Below are 13381 nucleotides of genomic sequence, written 5' to 3' on the forward strand. Positions count from 1 at the left end.
TGTGTGCTCCCCTTTCTGTATATTATTTTTAATGGCCAATTTACCAAACAGCTCATTTAAATAAACAAATAGCTGAAACCACTAAATCTTACATCCATACATTCAAATAGCCTTTTTTTAAGTCAATTGCAGCCTTGATTTCCCAGTTTGAGTTTTCAATATGTTCCCTTAGAAAGGGTTCCGCTACCTTTGGGGGTAAACCAGAAGTAATTCCTACTTGTAGATGATATTCTTTTGACATTCACCAACCCCCTTGTACCCCCCTTCTTAATCTACTCAATTTTTTAAACAATGACATCCAAGATTCCCACCATAACATTAACTTTTCCTAAATCCTAAATTATGAATCTAGGTTAAAAAAATTACTCGCTCTCCATACAAATAGAGAAAAGGGATAATAGACTCCTTACTAGCTGAGAATATAAGAAGAATTTGGATGGTGATTAAGAAAGATTTAGAGCGATGGAACTCCTATAAAATGTCATGCATTGGCAGAAGAGTTTTGATAGAAATGAATGCACTACCCAGGCTACTCTATATATTCCATACAATTCCTCTACCCCCTGCCTTTGAAAATGTCCAGGATATAAGCACACAAGAATGTAAATGGAGACATAAATGAGCAAGGGTTCCTAGGAAAATTCTCCAACTGCAAAAGCCTATAGGACGTCTGAGAGTGGCAGACATTTCCCTGTATAATGAGGCCTCCACTGCATCACATTTGGATGGCTCATGCAAACCCAGGGAACCTGACAGGGTGAGATCAAGAGTAGACTTTCAAGTAGCCCTTCTCTTCCTACGGGTTTACCTACTACAGAAGCTCTGATAAGAATGTTGGATAAATGCAGGAAGTCTATATTATAATTCCTAAGTATGCCTATAGTGACACCTATGTGTGTGCTGCTGGTCATCATGCCCGATATAAGACATACCGCATGGATAAAGAAATGGATTCTTACACTGAGTAATTTCCCCCAGGGAGAAGAAAAATGAAGACCTAAAGGAGTTTGATCTACAAGATGTTTATTATGTGTACCTCCAAGTTGTTTGCATTATTAGGTTGTAGTAGGCTAAATATCATATTTGGATACCATATCTCAATAATGTCAGATGGCATCTAAACTAAAGGTCCCTGATGCCATTCTACAAGAATGTGACCATTCAGGACAGGGGGTTTTCATATCCAATACTAGAGCGTTTTTTCATAATTCTTACCATTTGTTAAACCCTGATTTGCTTTTTCCATATCTGATGTACCCACACACATTAGATATTATTTTGTTCAGAAGAAGGGCCTTCTTTTACAATAATAGAAGTACATAAAACATAATAACTATTAGTGCTAATATGTAAAACAAACTATACTCAAACACATTTCTTGCAATTCCACATATGGTTTCTTCTACACAGTAGGTGCTGCTACTGAACAATCACCCAATTTATGTTCAGCAACATTACTTGGTTACAGTAATACCCTACATACACCACTTTTTATGTTCTAGAGGGCCACGTCCATTCCTTACACATTACCGTTTATTTTATTTTTTTATTACTACTGCATTAAGGGGTTTGGGAGCAGTGAAGGTTTTTTATTTTTTCATTTATTGTTTATTTATTATGTTTTTTCTCCTTCTTTTCCCTCTGACCTCTCCTGTGCTGATCACACTCCATAGCCCTACATTGCTGATCTCGATGGCTGTGATCAGACAGCAGGGGGTGCAGTCATAGATCCCAGCAGGGTCTTGACAGATCCTTCCAGTAAGTGTCAGCACATACAAATACCAGAAGGGGGGATGTACCTGTAAAGCTCATAATTGACACAGAAGAAGCTGCCCTTCTCCTCTGTGGTCTGGCTTTTCCTGTGACCCTTTTGTCTGAATGAATCACTCCGTGGCAGGACAGTGCACCCATTAAAAGCCTGCAGGTTTCACTGAGAAAGCACTGCAAAGGACTAGAGCTGAGTGTATCGCGTGCAGGGAGACATGTTCAGCGATCACATCTCCTGCATGGCATTTAGCTGGGGGGGGGGGTGAAAGTGGCAAATGCATTTGGGCGATTCTGCAGAATGTCTCATGCATTTGCAAAATGGGCCACACTAAAATTTCAAGGGACCTCACAGTTATCATATGCATTTATGTGCATTTGACGGCTGGAGTGTGCCTTTAATACCAGGCCAACGTGCTGTGGGAGAAGGGCGGTGATGTTTTGTCACAAAAGTAGCAGAGCAGTTTGCCCCACATGCAAGCAGGAGGCAAGTCAGGCCTCAGACAAGGTAAGCGTATATGTAAGTTTTTGGTGTGTTAACGGGGAGGGGGCAAGAAGGGGCACTGCAACTGCCATGATGTTAAGCAGCAGCATTGCTAGTTGATTATTATGGGGAAAGTAGCCGGTAACTGTAGATTGGGCTTTGGGACGGGGAGGCACACTGTAAGTCTTTTCTGCATCTACTATAATATTCAGCAGTCATTTTGCTGGCCGAAATTCATGGAAATTATACTTATAGACTACACACTAAGTTTCTTTGTTAACTGCAGCTCCCATGATATATCCTCTACCCAACTATTGTAAACTAAAGTTCTCGTGTTGCACAGGTACATGCTGGTATGTAGCTACTACTACCGTGATCATATAATTTTGCTTCCCACCAGGAAACCCATCACCTGAGCCAATAAAGGTAGGCAATGGGCAGGAGGTAAGACGCATTGGGGTAGGAGAGGGGAAAAGTGGGACGAATATTTTGCCCCCTGGAAAAAAAATCCAGGACACCTATGGCCCAGTATTTACATTAATCCATCACGGGCCCTGCTGACACCACAAAATTAGAATGTAAAATGGAGAAATTGGAAAGATGGAGGAAAAAAAAGAAAATCATCAGAATTAACCCTTTAATTACAAAAGGATAATGTTGCACTGTTCTCTGATAGCAGTGCAAAAATGTTGGGGGGGAAAAGGGAACATTCCCAAAGACAATGTACAACTCCCACTAGCAATGTAAAATAAACGTGACTAACTTTAAAGGATATAACCATGAAACAAGTGCTGGTGCAGCAGGATCACACTATGGGTTGCTATGGTAATGACACCACATTTACCACTATGCATCATTGTTTTCTTTATAAATAACCCACATTCCCTCTCCTACCCTGATGTGGTCATTTTGTAAAGTAACACTGTAAGAGCTACATTGTGTAAATCACTGAACTTTCTTTTATTCCAGGTAACATGTTGGCCCCGTCAGCGGGAGCTGGTGACTGGAAATTTTACAACGCCACATTGTATGCACCGTAACAATAAAAATAAACCTGGGCCGTCAAGGAAATCCTAGTTACTTGTTTATCTTTACACCTCCCGTCTGTTAACCTCTCCAGTACAGGATTTTACTAGGATATCCCATTGATTCTACAAAGCAGAGAGCTGTAAGCGCTTGATTGCTCCCCAATTCAACTTTTATTATTATATCATATTCCGCAGACATGGAAAGAAATGTAAATACTTATATGAAAGCAGTATGCCATATACTTTTTCAAATAATTAAACAATTTTTAGTGTAACTAAATTCACTGTAGATTTTTTGTTCTCAGATGATGTCACTGAAGCCCATGGCATTTGCCTCTGCTGCAGGTCCATAGGTGACATGGATCCAAATCTATCCAAAATTATGTTTTTAGTCTAATTAAGTAATAATATAAGGTGGGGGAGGGCAAAGGAATGGTTCTTTTGAAGCAGGTTGTCATGCGCCATCACTATGAAAATGTATGGAAATTTCCCACCATTCTAGAATGCAGTTCCATTTATGTGTAACTTTGATGTAACTATATAATGACCAGTTGCTAATTGCATTAAAACATTTCTCAAACCTGCACAGGTTTACTTCATTGTATTGTGACTTGGTGCATAGATAAAACACACAGCAGTCTACATCCCTTCAGGTGCTGATTCCTCTGTTCCCCTTAGGAACATGTCATGTAAATTATTAATCAGGAATCATACAGGCCCTGCTTTTGTGTGTGGTGTGCACCACTTTATAGGAAGCGGACTTCCGGTGTAAGCATCACAGTATCCTTGCTAAAGTCAAATACAATATTGAGACACCTGACTTAAATAAACACCTGATAGAGCTCACGTTACTCTGACAGAATAATTACCATTTACTGTCACTTCTTAATGGACTCTCGTGTTCTTGCCCGCTACATTTAAGTGCATTTCGAAGAGATTCCCGCATTTATCCATCGCGGTTGTGCCCCCTCTAGGTCCTGAGGTACAAAAGCTAGCACTATGTCCTCTGTACAAGTTGTTCCAGTCTTCAAGTTCCCATAACAACATACACAGTTTTGTGTTGCCAAGGAAGACACCCCGGATACCTCACCCGGAAGCATTTTCTTCTACTGACCCCACATATTTTATTTTCTCTGTTCATAATAATAATATTTATCAGTGCGAATTCCGTGTCCTCGCGGTCTGGATCTCCTCTCCTCATCCCATCATGATGAAAAATGTTAAAATATGTGACGCCGGGTGACAGGGCATCCCGATTCCATGCCCACTAAGAAACAGCCAATCAGAGCGAGCCACGCTCCTACCGCTAGAAACTGTACATGGAAGGCAGTTATTGGCCTTCGGCAACAGAGCAGAGAGATCGAGGAAAGCATTGATTGGATAGATGGTTTGCGTGGTGCGCTACAATTGGCGGTTGTTAAATGTCCGCCCACCGGCTGGTGCAGGGAGATATTAAAGGTTTTGTGGTAGTGCAGGCGGGCACATTAGTTGGATTGGGGTAACGGGGCCAGTGCTGTGTTTCCGAGTGTAAAGCGGTGTCCGGCCACGTTTGTGGACATTTCACCATGAGGAAGCTGTGGGCTGTCGGCCTGTGCTGCCTTATACTGGCGTTTGGTGAGTGTGCTGGGGACTGAAGGGAAAACAGTGGCTGAGCGGCTGTGGTGCGGGCTTCTAGAAGCTTCCTGCCCACTCCCTCCCTACATAGAAAGAGAGGGGGGGATTGTTTCCTCAGAAAGCTCTAGAAACTAATGACTCTCAGTACTTACCATCACGGACAGTAATAATACCGAGCTGTAAGCGCCTTCATAGAGACGCGTCACACGGCTTGTGCTGCTCTCCGGTGTTTGACGTATTTTTTGCACAATGTCCCTGACATATGACACTGACACCTAGCTTGCGCTGGCTGTGTTCTAAGGAAACCCTCCTGTGTTTTGTCTACAATGAGTGCTCGTTTTCTTCTGTATAAATAAAGCTTAAACTGTGGTAGAACATTTGATTTCCAGATCTGACGCTTCTTGGCTAATCTCAGGCCCTTTTTTGCTCGTTATGTGTTTGCCAGACAGGCTTCCTCTTAGTTGTTCAGTGTAGCGCCTGGTAAAGATGTCTTACAGCATCCTTGTCCATGCCGTTTAGGGGTTTAGCTTGTATCTGTTTGTGCTGCATGCTTCTGGCCCCTTTTACGTCCAGCTTTTCTACTATTCTAGAATAGTTATCTAGCGTTGTATGGATGCAGGTAGAAGTGCATTTAATATGCTCATTTCCCCACAGGTTAGCAGATTTTTTTTAATTTTTTTTTTATAATTGCCAATAGAGTACCCAGTGCTTTTTACAGTACATTGAAACTGATTGAAAGAATAAACTGAACCTATGCAAGCTTATGATCTAGAGGGTATGAGGTGTAGGTAAGTGGTATGGTGAAGAGAGGATACTTTCTGTTAGACTACAGGAATGTGAGAGTTGTGGACTGAAACAATGGCTCCTGTTTTAATAGTACAGTGAAAATATTCTGTAAGCAAATTATTTCAAGAACAGGTCGCGCTGGCAATATAGGGGCCAATAGATGGGGTCTGCTGATCTTGGATTTACAGAGGATGCTCTTGGTGGCTATTTCTTTGGTAGCCTTCACCATGTATTGTACTAGAGCAGGCTGTTTCGAATATGGGAAATTCATGCTTTCTGTCATCTGAAACCACACCTGTGCAGGGTTAATTATTGGATTAATCCAAAATGCAGCAAAGAAAACATGTCATGTTCGATTATTTAAATCATTAGTGATGCCATCTAACTTAAAGCAAATCTCTAGAAAAGTTATTGATTAATAACTTTAACTGTTACTGATTTCTAACTTGTCATGAAATACAAGCTTGAGACATTCCAGATGTATAGAATTATTTCCTATGCTGTAGACAAATAGTACTCTACATGAAATTTTTCAAATTAGCTAACACATTCATCTCGTGTAGCGTCGGTGAGAGCGGAAGATGAAGTTGATGTGGACGCGACAGTTGAGGATGATCTTGGAAAGAGCAGGGAAGGATCTCGGACGGACGATGAAGTCATAAGCAGGTCAGTAACCGTCTTCTGAAATGTTTGTGATCAAGGTGTAGTTGTACTAATTGTCAGACATGGCAATTGTTTCCTTTAATTCTGTGTTTCTCCATCTGTTCATCTGCTTATATATGTTGTACATTGTATAGGGAGGAGGAGGCAATTCAGATTGATGGACTCAACACTGCTCAGATTAAGGAACTACGTGACAAATCGGAGAAGTTTGCCTTCCAGGCTGAGGTTAACAGAATGATGAAGCTGATTATCAACTCGCTTTATAAAAACAAAGAAGTGAGTAACTCTACTTTCCTGTTAATCCATCATGCTGTCATGTATCTGTACACATTTTGATAATTAATGCACTTTTACTTTTCTTTCAGATATTCCTTAGGGAACTGATTTCAAATGCTTCTGATGCTCTTGACAAGATCAGGTTAACTTCTTTGACGGATGAAACTGCCCTTGCTGCAAACGAGGAACTAACAATAAAAATCAAGGTGAGCTTTGCAATGGAGTAATCATGTTAAAACTTAAAGGACACTCCAGTGTCCTGTGCAGTCTCTCAAACAAAATACATATTAAAGTACTCTAAGGCATACTTCAGGCTGTAATCTGCAGTGCACTACCCCCTCCTTGTCCTATTGGCTGCTTGCTGTTAGGCCCTGTCTCTCTCTTGTGGGAGAAGGTACTGGAGCTGACTGGCAGTGAATATAGTACACGTGTGCTTTAGCTGGTAGGAAAGGTGTTTAGCTCCATGGATTTTCAATATGGTCTTAGTGAGACCATTGAGCTATCATGTGCATGAACGTGCATATGATGGCTGGTGTGTCCCTTTAACCTGTGAACATGATATAATTTAGGCACGTTATTGCCATTACGTGCAAGCCTTACTTTCTGCTGGATGCGGTGAAGCTCCAATTTTTTTCATTGCGTTTTTTTAATATAGTGTGACAAGGAAAAGAACATGCTTCATATAACAGACACTGGCATTGGCATGACCAAGGATGAACTAGTGAAGAACTTGGGAACCATTGCCAAATCTGGGACGAGTGAATTTCTGAACAAGCTTACAGATGCCCAGGAAGATGGCCAGTCTACCTCTGAGCTAATCGGCCAGTTTGGCGTTGGTTTCTATTCTGCCTTCCTTGTTGCCGACAGGGTGATCGTGACCTCAAAGCACAACAATGACACTCAGCATATTTGGGAATCAGATTCTAATGAATTCTTTGTGACAGATGATCCCCGTGGTGACACTCTTGGCCGTGGAACAACCATAACGTAAGTTTGTCAAGTTAAATGAGCAACTAAAATTATCTTTCTGCACCACATCCCCTTGTTTGTGGGGAAAGCTGTTATAAAAGTTGCGTGTTTTGTTGTTTTTCCTCCTTTTGAGGTTTGAATCTTATTCCTAAATGCATCTGATACCAGTGTTGGTGTTACAGTAATATGTGAAACTGATATTGCAATTAACGAACATTACTGACTTTTTCACAGCCTGGTACTTAAAGAAGAAGCAACAGATTATCTTGAGCTGGACACTATCAAAAACCTTGTAAGGAAATACTCGCAGTTCATAAACTTTCCCATCTACGTTTGGAGCAGCAAGGCAAGTAAATTATTTGAAGTGCTTATTTTATTACATTCTACACAAGAAATGTCTGTTTGTCATCTTAAAATGTATCACAATCAGAAGTGTTCAGGCTCTGCATAAAAAGCACTGGGTAACTCACCCTGTCACAGCCAATTGTGTTAATCCTCCAAGGTTCCCTACAGCCTCTTCTCCAGAGTTTCCCTTTCTTTACAAAATAGCCCACCTATCGCACCAATGTTTCAAGTCCCTCTAAGGTAGGTTTATGGTGTAAGCAGACTCTTGCTGAATTGTGGGGGCTGCCAAACTCCCCCCACCCACCCCCATGGCAGCCTAGAGTGTATCTTTTGAGCCTTAAGGAAAGTGCAAAACCTTTAGCAGTGTAAGGTATAGTATATTAGGTCTTGTGATGTGGTCATATGACCACTTATCAAACCTTGTCCCCAAGAAATGCCTTGCATAGTAAATCATTGCTTCCATTACTTCTGTATATAGTGTTTGGCATATCTCATTTGAGACAATAGCTAACTAATGTTATCAAATGGCTTTTCATAGACTGAAACCGTAGAGGAGCCTCTTGATGAAGATGAAGCTAAAGAGAAAGACGAGGAGACTGATGAAGAAGCTGCTGTAGAGGAGGAAGATGAAGAAAAGAAGCCCAAAACTAAAAAGGTAATGATTGAGAGCCAACGTTATACTTGAGCTCTTGGCTAGATACATGTTGAAGCTATTTAACTAAGTGAAACTTTCAATAGCAACATAAAAGAAAATTCCGATTGGTACATATTGTACTAACTTAAAACACTTTACATAGGTAGAGAAGACTGTCTGGGATTGGGAGCTCATGAATGACATCAAGCCCATCTGGCAGAGACCATCCAAAGAAGTTGAAGAAGACGAATATAAAGCTTTCTACAAATCTTTCTCGAAGGTAAATTTACAGTTCTAGTTTTGAATCTATGTATTGTAAGAGCTGTGTGAACTGCTGGTGTTATATAAAAATAAGTACACAATTTCTGAAATGACAAACTGCATTAACACATTTTGAAATGTTTGATACACGGCTGGTCCCGGTCACAACTGGCTGTTTAATCCATTGCATTTTTTTTCCTTTTCAGGAAAGTGACGACCCCTTGGCCTACATCCATTTTACTGCTGAAGGGGAGGTCACCTTCAAGTCAATCTTATTTATCCCAACCTCTGCTCCAAGAGGTCTGTTTGATGAATATGGTTCCAAGAAGAGTGACTTTATCAAGGTATGCATTAGGGTTTTGTCTGTAAATGAGTATTTTGTAATACTCTGTAATGAGTATTTCCTGTATTTACTTAATTTATTTTTTTTACAGCTCTTTGTACGCAGAGTATTTATTACTGATGACTTCCATGACATGATGCCTAAATACTTGAACTTTGTTAAGGGAGTGGTAAGTAGATTAGTTTACATATACTAATGCATGGGTTTTTGTTTCCATTTTTAATAATGGGTGTGGAAGGAAGGGGCCACAATGTTATAAAGGAGTAATTAGACCACTTGCAATGGGTGATGGCAAAGAGCTAAACTCTTAGAATACTTCTAAAAAAAAAAAATCACCTCCATTGTGTATTAAATGCTTTGTAGTATCCTGAGTTTTATGATGTTTTTGTCCTTTCTTTTGTAACTTGTAGGTTGACTCAGATGATCTACCCCTTAATGTTTCCAGAGAAACACTACAGCAGCACAAATTATTAAAGGTAAGTCTCTACTTGGCTGAACAAGATAGAAACCAGCCACAAGGTGGTGTACTTGTGAAGAACAAGCACTCTTCCAAAATGAGCTATGTCAGTCATGTCATGTTAGATACAACTGAGGATGTAGTGTTTAAGTGAGCAGGTGCGGTTTCTGCCATGTACAATTAACACGATTCCTTTTTGTTTTCTGTTTCAGGTTATCAGAAAAAAACTTGTCCGCAAGACCCTGGATATGATTAAGAAAATTGCAGAAGACCAATACAATGACAAATTCTGGAAGGAGTTTGGCACTAATGTAAAACTTGGTGTGATTGAAGACCACTCAAACCGCACTCGCTTGGCCAAGCTGCTTCGATTCCAGTCTTCTAATCACAAGACTGAATTGACGAGCTTGGAGCAGTATGTGGAAAGAATGAAGGAAAAACAGGACAAGATCTATTTCATGGCTGGATCTAGCAGAAAGGAAGTATGTATCTCTTTATTTGGGGGGGGGCCCTGCAATTTTCACTCTTTACATGAGCTAAAATCTGTCGCTTACTTTTAAAGGTTGATTCGTCTCCATTTGTTGAGCGGCTACTAAAGAAGGGCTATGAAGTACTGTTCTTAATTGAGCCTGTGGATGAGTACTGCGTTCAGGCTTTGCCAGAATTTGATGGCAAGAGGTTCCAGAATGTTGCCAAGGAAGGACTCAAGTTTGATGAAAGTGAGAAGGCAAAGGAGGCACGTGAGGCCATGGAGAAGGATTATGAACCACTGCTAACTTGGATGAAAGAGAAGGCACTGAAAGAACAGGTATGCATTGTATGGTTTCCCCACTGTCCACCTCAGTACCTTCTCTCTTTATGGCGTTATTTTTTTATTCATATATACAATATATATATTTTTTTTTTATATAGATTGAAAAAGCAATATTATCTCAGCGTTTAACTCAGTCACCTTGTGCACTTGTGGCCAGTCAGTATGGATGGTCTGGCAATATGGAGAGAATCATGAAGGCTCAGGCATACCAGACAGGGAAGGATATTTCCACAAAGTAAGTACCAATATTTTAAAGTTTTTGTAGCTTAAAAATCATAACTATAGTTTTGTGTAACATTAAGTCTTGTAACCCTGTCATAGACTCTTGGGTTGGTATTCCTAAGGCTTGTGGTCAGGTATGCTTTTAAAGGACCTGAGCATTCTTGTTCGTTTACCTAATCTATTCATTTATTTCAGTTACTATTCAAGCCAAAAGAAGACCCTTGAAATTAACCCAAGACATCCATTGATCAAGGATATGTTAAGACGAGTAAAGGTAAGAACAGTGTTTGGCGTGCAGAATGCCTGCATGTTACTCTTACTATTTTTCCAGACAAGTAGAATAAGCAGGATGCAAACGTCTTTCTAAACCTCACCCCATTTTCAACCAGGAAAACGAAGATGATCAGACCGTGGCAGACCTCGCAGTTGTGCTGTTAGAGACTGCGACATTACGGTCAGGCTATCAGCTGCCAGATACAAAAGGCTACAGCGAGAGAATAGAAAGAATGCTTCGCTTAAGCTTGGACATTGACCTTAACGCAAAGGTAAAAAAATATATGTATATAATTATAAACCTGTATAGATAATACACTTTTTTTCAGGTCTGAATTAGTATCAGATTAGTTACCTGAAGTAAATGCATGCAAACATTCTTGTATTCTGCACACTACTGCAGTCAACTCAGTACTGTAGAAGCAAATGTTTAAATACAGAAGCCTGAAATGTTACTCTCCCTGCTTGCTACAGAAAGTTAAATTGTTTTTGTCCCATAGGTGGAGGAAGAGCCGGAAGAGGAAGAAGTTGCTGCAGAAGAAGCTGAGCAGGACGATTCTGAAGATGTTGAGGAAGTTGATGCAGAAGATGAGGAAAAACCCACAACAGAAGAGCAAGTCGACACACAGGTCAGTGATTTAAAAACGAGCACACTGGTCCAGTTAGGATTTTCACCTCTCTTGCGGCACCTACATAAATACTCCAACGATGCTGTTGGTTTGCAGTGTGTGTGAAGTAATTTGGTGGATGGGGGGGCACGGGGATCACACCCATCTTCGGAAGCCTCTAGCGGCCCTTGTATGTGCAAATGCCTCAAGCTGGCTATCCAGCCACATATAACCAGTCTGGTGCCTTGCTGCATTGTACAGTTGATATATTTGGGATTTCCGACGCGTTTATACAGTTGGATATTGCATGTGCTCTGCAGTATTGGTGTCATGCTGGCTGTGAGGGGGGGTAAAAGTTGTTTGAATATGCTTTTTAGTTAAACAAATAATGCTAATAGTTGTGTGACGGTTCACCATGTAAACTAAAACTGACTTTTTGTTTTGCAGGAATCCACAGATGTAAAAGATGAATTGTAATCGGCACTTCAACCTGGTTAATCGGCAGGGGGGAGGGATTGAGGTTTATTTTTGTGTTGGGGTGGGTTTTTTAGTTATTTTTTTTTTTTTAATAAAACATTCCTCACAAATGTAAATTTGTACTATTTATGAGTATATTGATGTAAAACCTGTTCCACTGAGTATGAATGTTCCAAAATGCCATACCACCTTCACCGTCCGGCTGCACGGCCCCCTGCAGGATGTATCGCAGCACTGCAAGCTAACCAACATTACTGCAACAAGTACAACTGTACAAAGCTGTGTCTAGAAGGAAGATCCCCTGCAGACGTCACTAATCCACCATCATGTTAGCTGTCAAACTAGCACTTCAACAATCTATCTTCTGAAATGTGAAGTTGAAAAGTTATTTTGTAAATAACTAATATTTGTGGAAAACATGCACTGTTATGGAACCGATTACATTGTGGCATTTTGTAACATTTCCCTGTTACTGTTGTCAACTTCCACAACAATCCTTTCAACAATAAAGTTGTGGTGACTTTGTATCAAAGCTGAAGATATTGTGCTATTTTGTTGTGGCAGTGTTATAGTATGACACACAAGATACCTTTTCTTTAATAACTGAACTGCCAAGAACCCAACACCCTTTACGGCTGTATGCCAACCTGTATAAAGCCTAGTAATTCCTCTTATATGCTTTAGGCATTGTGCCTGTTGTGGTACCTCTTTGTAAAATCCCCTCATCCTTACTGATTTATGCACATCTGCTCCATGTGCGATCAGCCGAGGCGTTCTGTAAGGAGGAGCTCTGTAATGCACTGTTTGGGATATCTAAGGTTAGATATTAACAAGATCTTGTGTGTATATTTTCCTTACTGCAAATCAAAATCTGTATGTCTTCATTTCATCTGTTATAGGATGTAATGTAGAAGTGGAGTGTACTAAAAAGGGGGTGTTTACAGGAGTGCTGAATATACTTGACAGTTTAACGTGTACAGAACGGCTGTAGGTGACGCATCCCGGTCTAGGCCGGCTCTGGGAAGGTTAGAGATCTCCACCAACCAGCTCGTTTACACTATGAATGCGGTGTGATGCAGAGTGTTGGGCTATGATGTCATACAGCTAATCGATGTTGAATCATTGATGTGCACATTTGTTTTAATAAGTACAAAGTTCGATAAGCATTCCTTTTAACAGGTAATTTGTTGTATAATGCCTTTGACGTTCTTGTAGTTCAAGAACATTCTTGTGTTAACCCCTTAAATGCATATTCACTGAAACCCAGAGCTTTTACATCTTTTTCTCTATTCTATTTAAGTTTCACCCTGACATTTTTAGTGTACCCCCCCAAAGATTATACAAATTATTTTTTATAGGACCA

The 13381-nt window shown here is 40.4% G+C and overlaps 1 protein-coding gene across 1 annotated transcript; it reads left to right on the plus strand.

The window, feature by feature from the left end:
* Positions 1 to 4723: 4723 nt before the first annotated feature.
* On the plus strand, positions 4724 to 12550 carry HSP90B1 (heat shock protein 90 beta family member 1). The gene is made up of 18 exons (XM_053463550.1): positions 4724 to 4890; positions 6240 to 6342; positions 6474 to 6615; positions 6705 to 6821; positions 7271 to 7602; positions 7819 to 7930; positions 8468 to 8584; positions 8727 to 8843; positions 9031 to 9168; positions 9259 to 9336; positions 9578 to 9643; positions 9837 to 10106; positions 10187 to 10432; positions 10537 to 10673; positions 10856 to 10934; positions 11050 to 11205; positions 11434 to 11562; positions 11989 to 12550. Exons 1-18 carry the CDS (start codon positions 4842 to 4844, stop codon positions 12016 to 12018), a joined length of 2418 nt encoding a protein of 805 aa, XP_053319525.1. The 5' UTR covers positions 4724 to 4841; the 3' UTR covers positions 12019 to 12550.
* Positions 12551 to 13381: the final 831 nt, after the last annotated feature.

This window comes from Spea bombifrons, chromosome 4 (assembly GCF_027358695.1).
Source record: "Spea bombifrons isolate aSpeBom1 chromosome 4, aSpeBom1.2.pri, whole genome shotgun sequence".
Lineage (NCBI taxonomy): Eukaryota > Metazoa > Chordata > Amphibia > Anura > Pelobatidae > Spea > Spea bombifrons.

What these genes read in the sequence shown, in the direction of transcription:
- HSP90B1 (XM_053463550.1), top strand. Translation starts at nt 4,842, where the DNA reads ATGAGGAAGCTGTGGGCTGTCGGCCTGTGCTGCCTTATACTGGCGTTT. An exon ending in CTGGATCTAGCAGAAAGGAA is followed by an intron (nt 10,107 to 10,186) that starts GTATGTATCTCT and finishes TTACTTTTAAAG; the next exon opens with GTTGATTCGTCTCCATTTGT. An exon ending in AAGAGCAAGTCGACACACAG is followed by an intron (nt 11,563 to 11,988) that starts GTCAGTGATTTA and finishes TTTGTTTTGCAG; the next exon opens with GAATCCACAGATGTAAAAGA.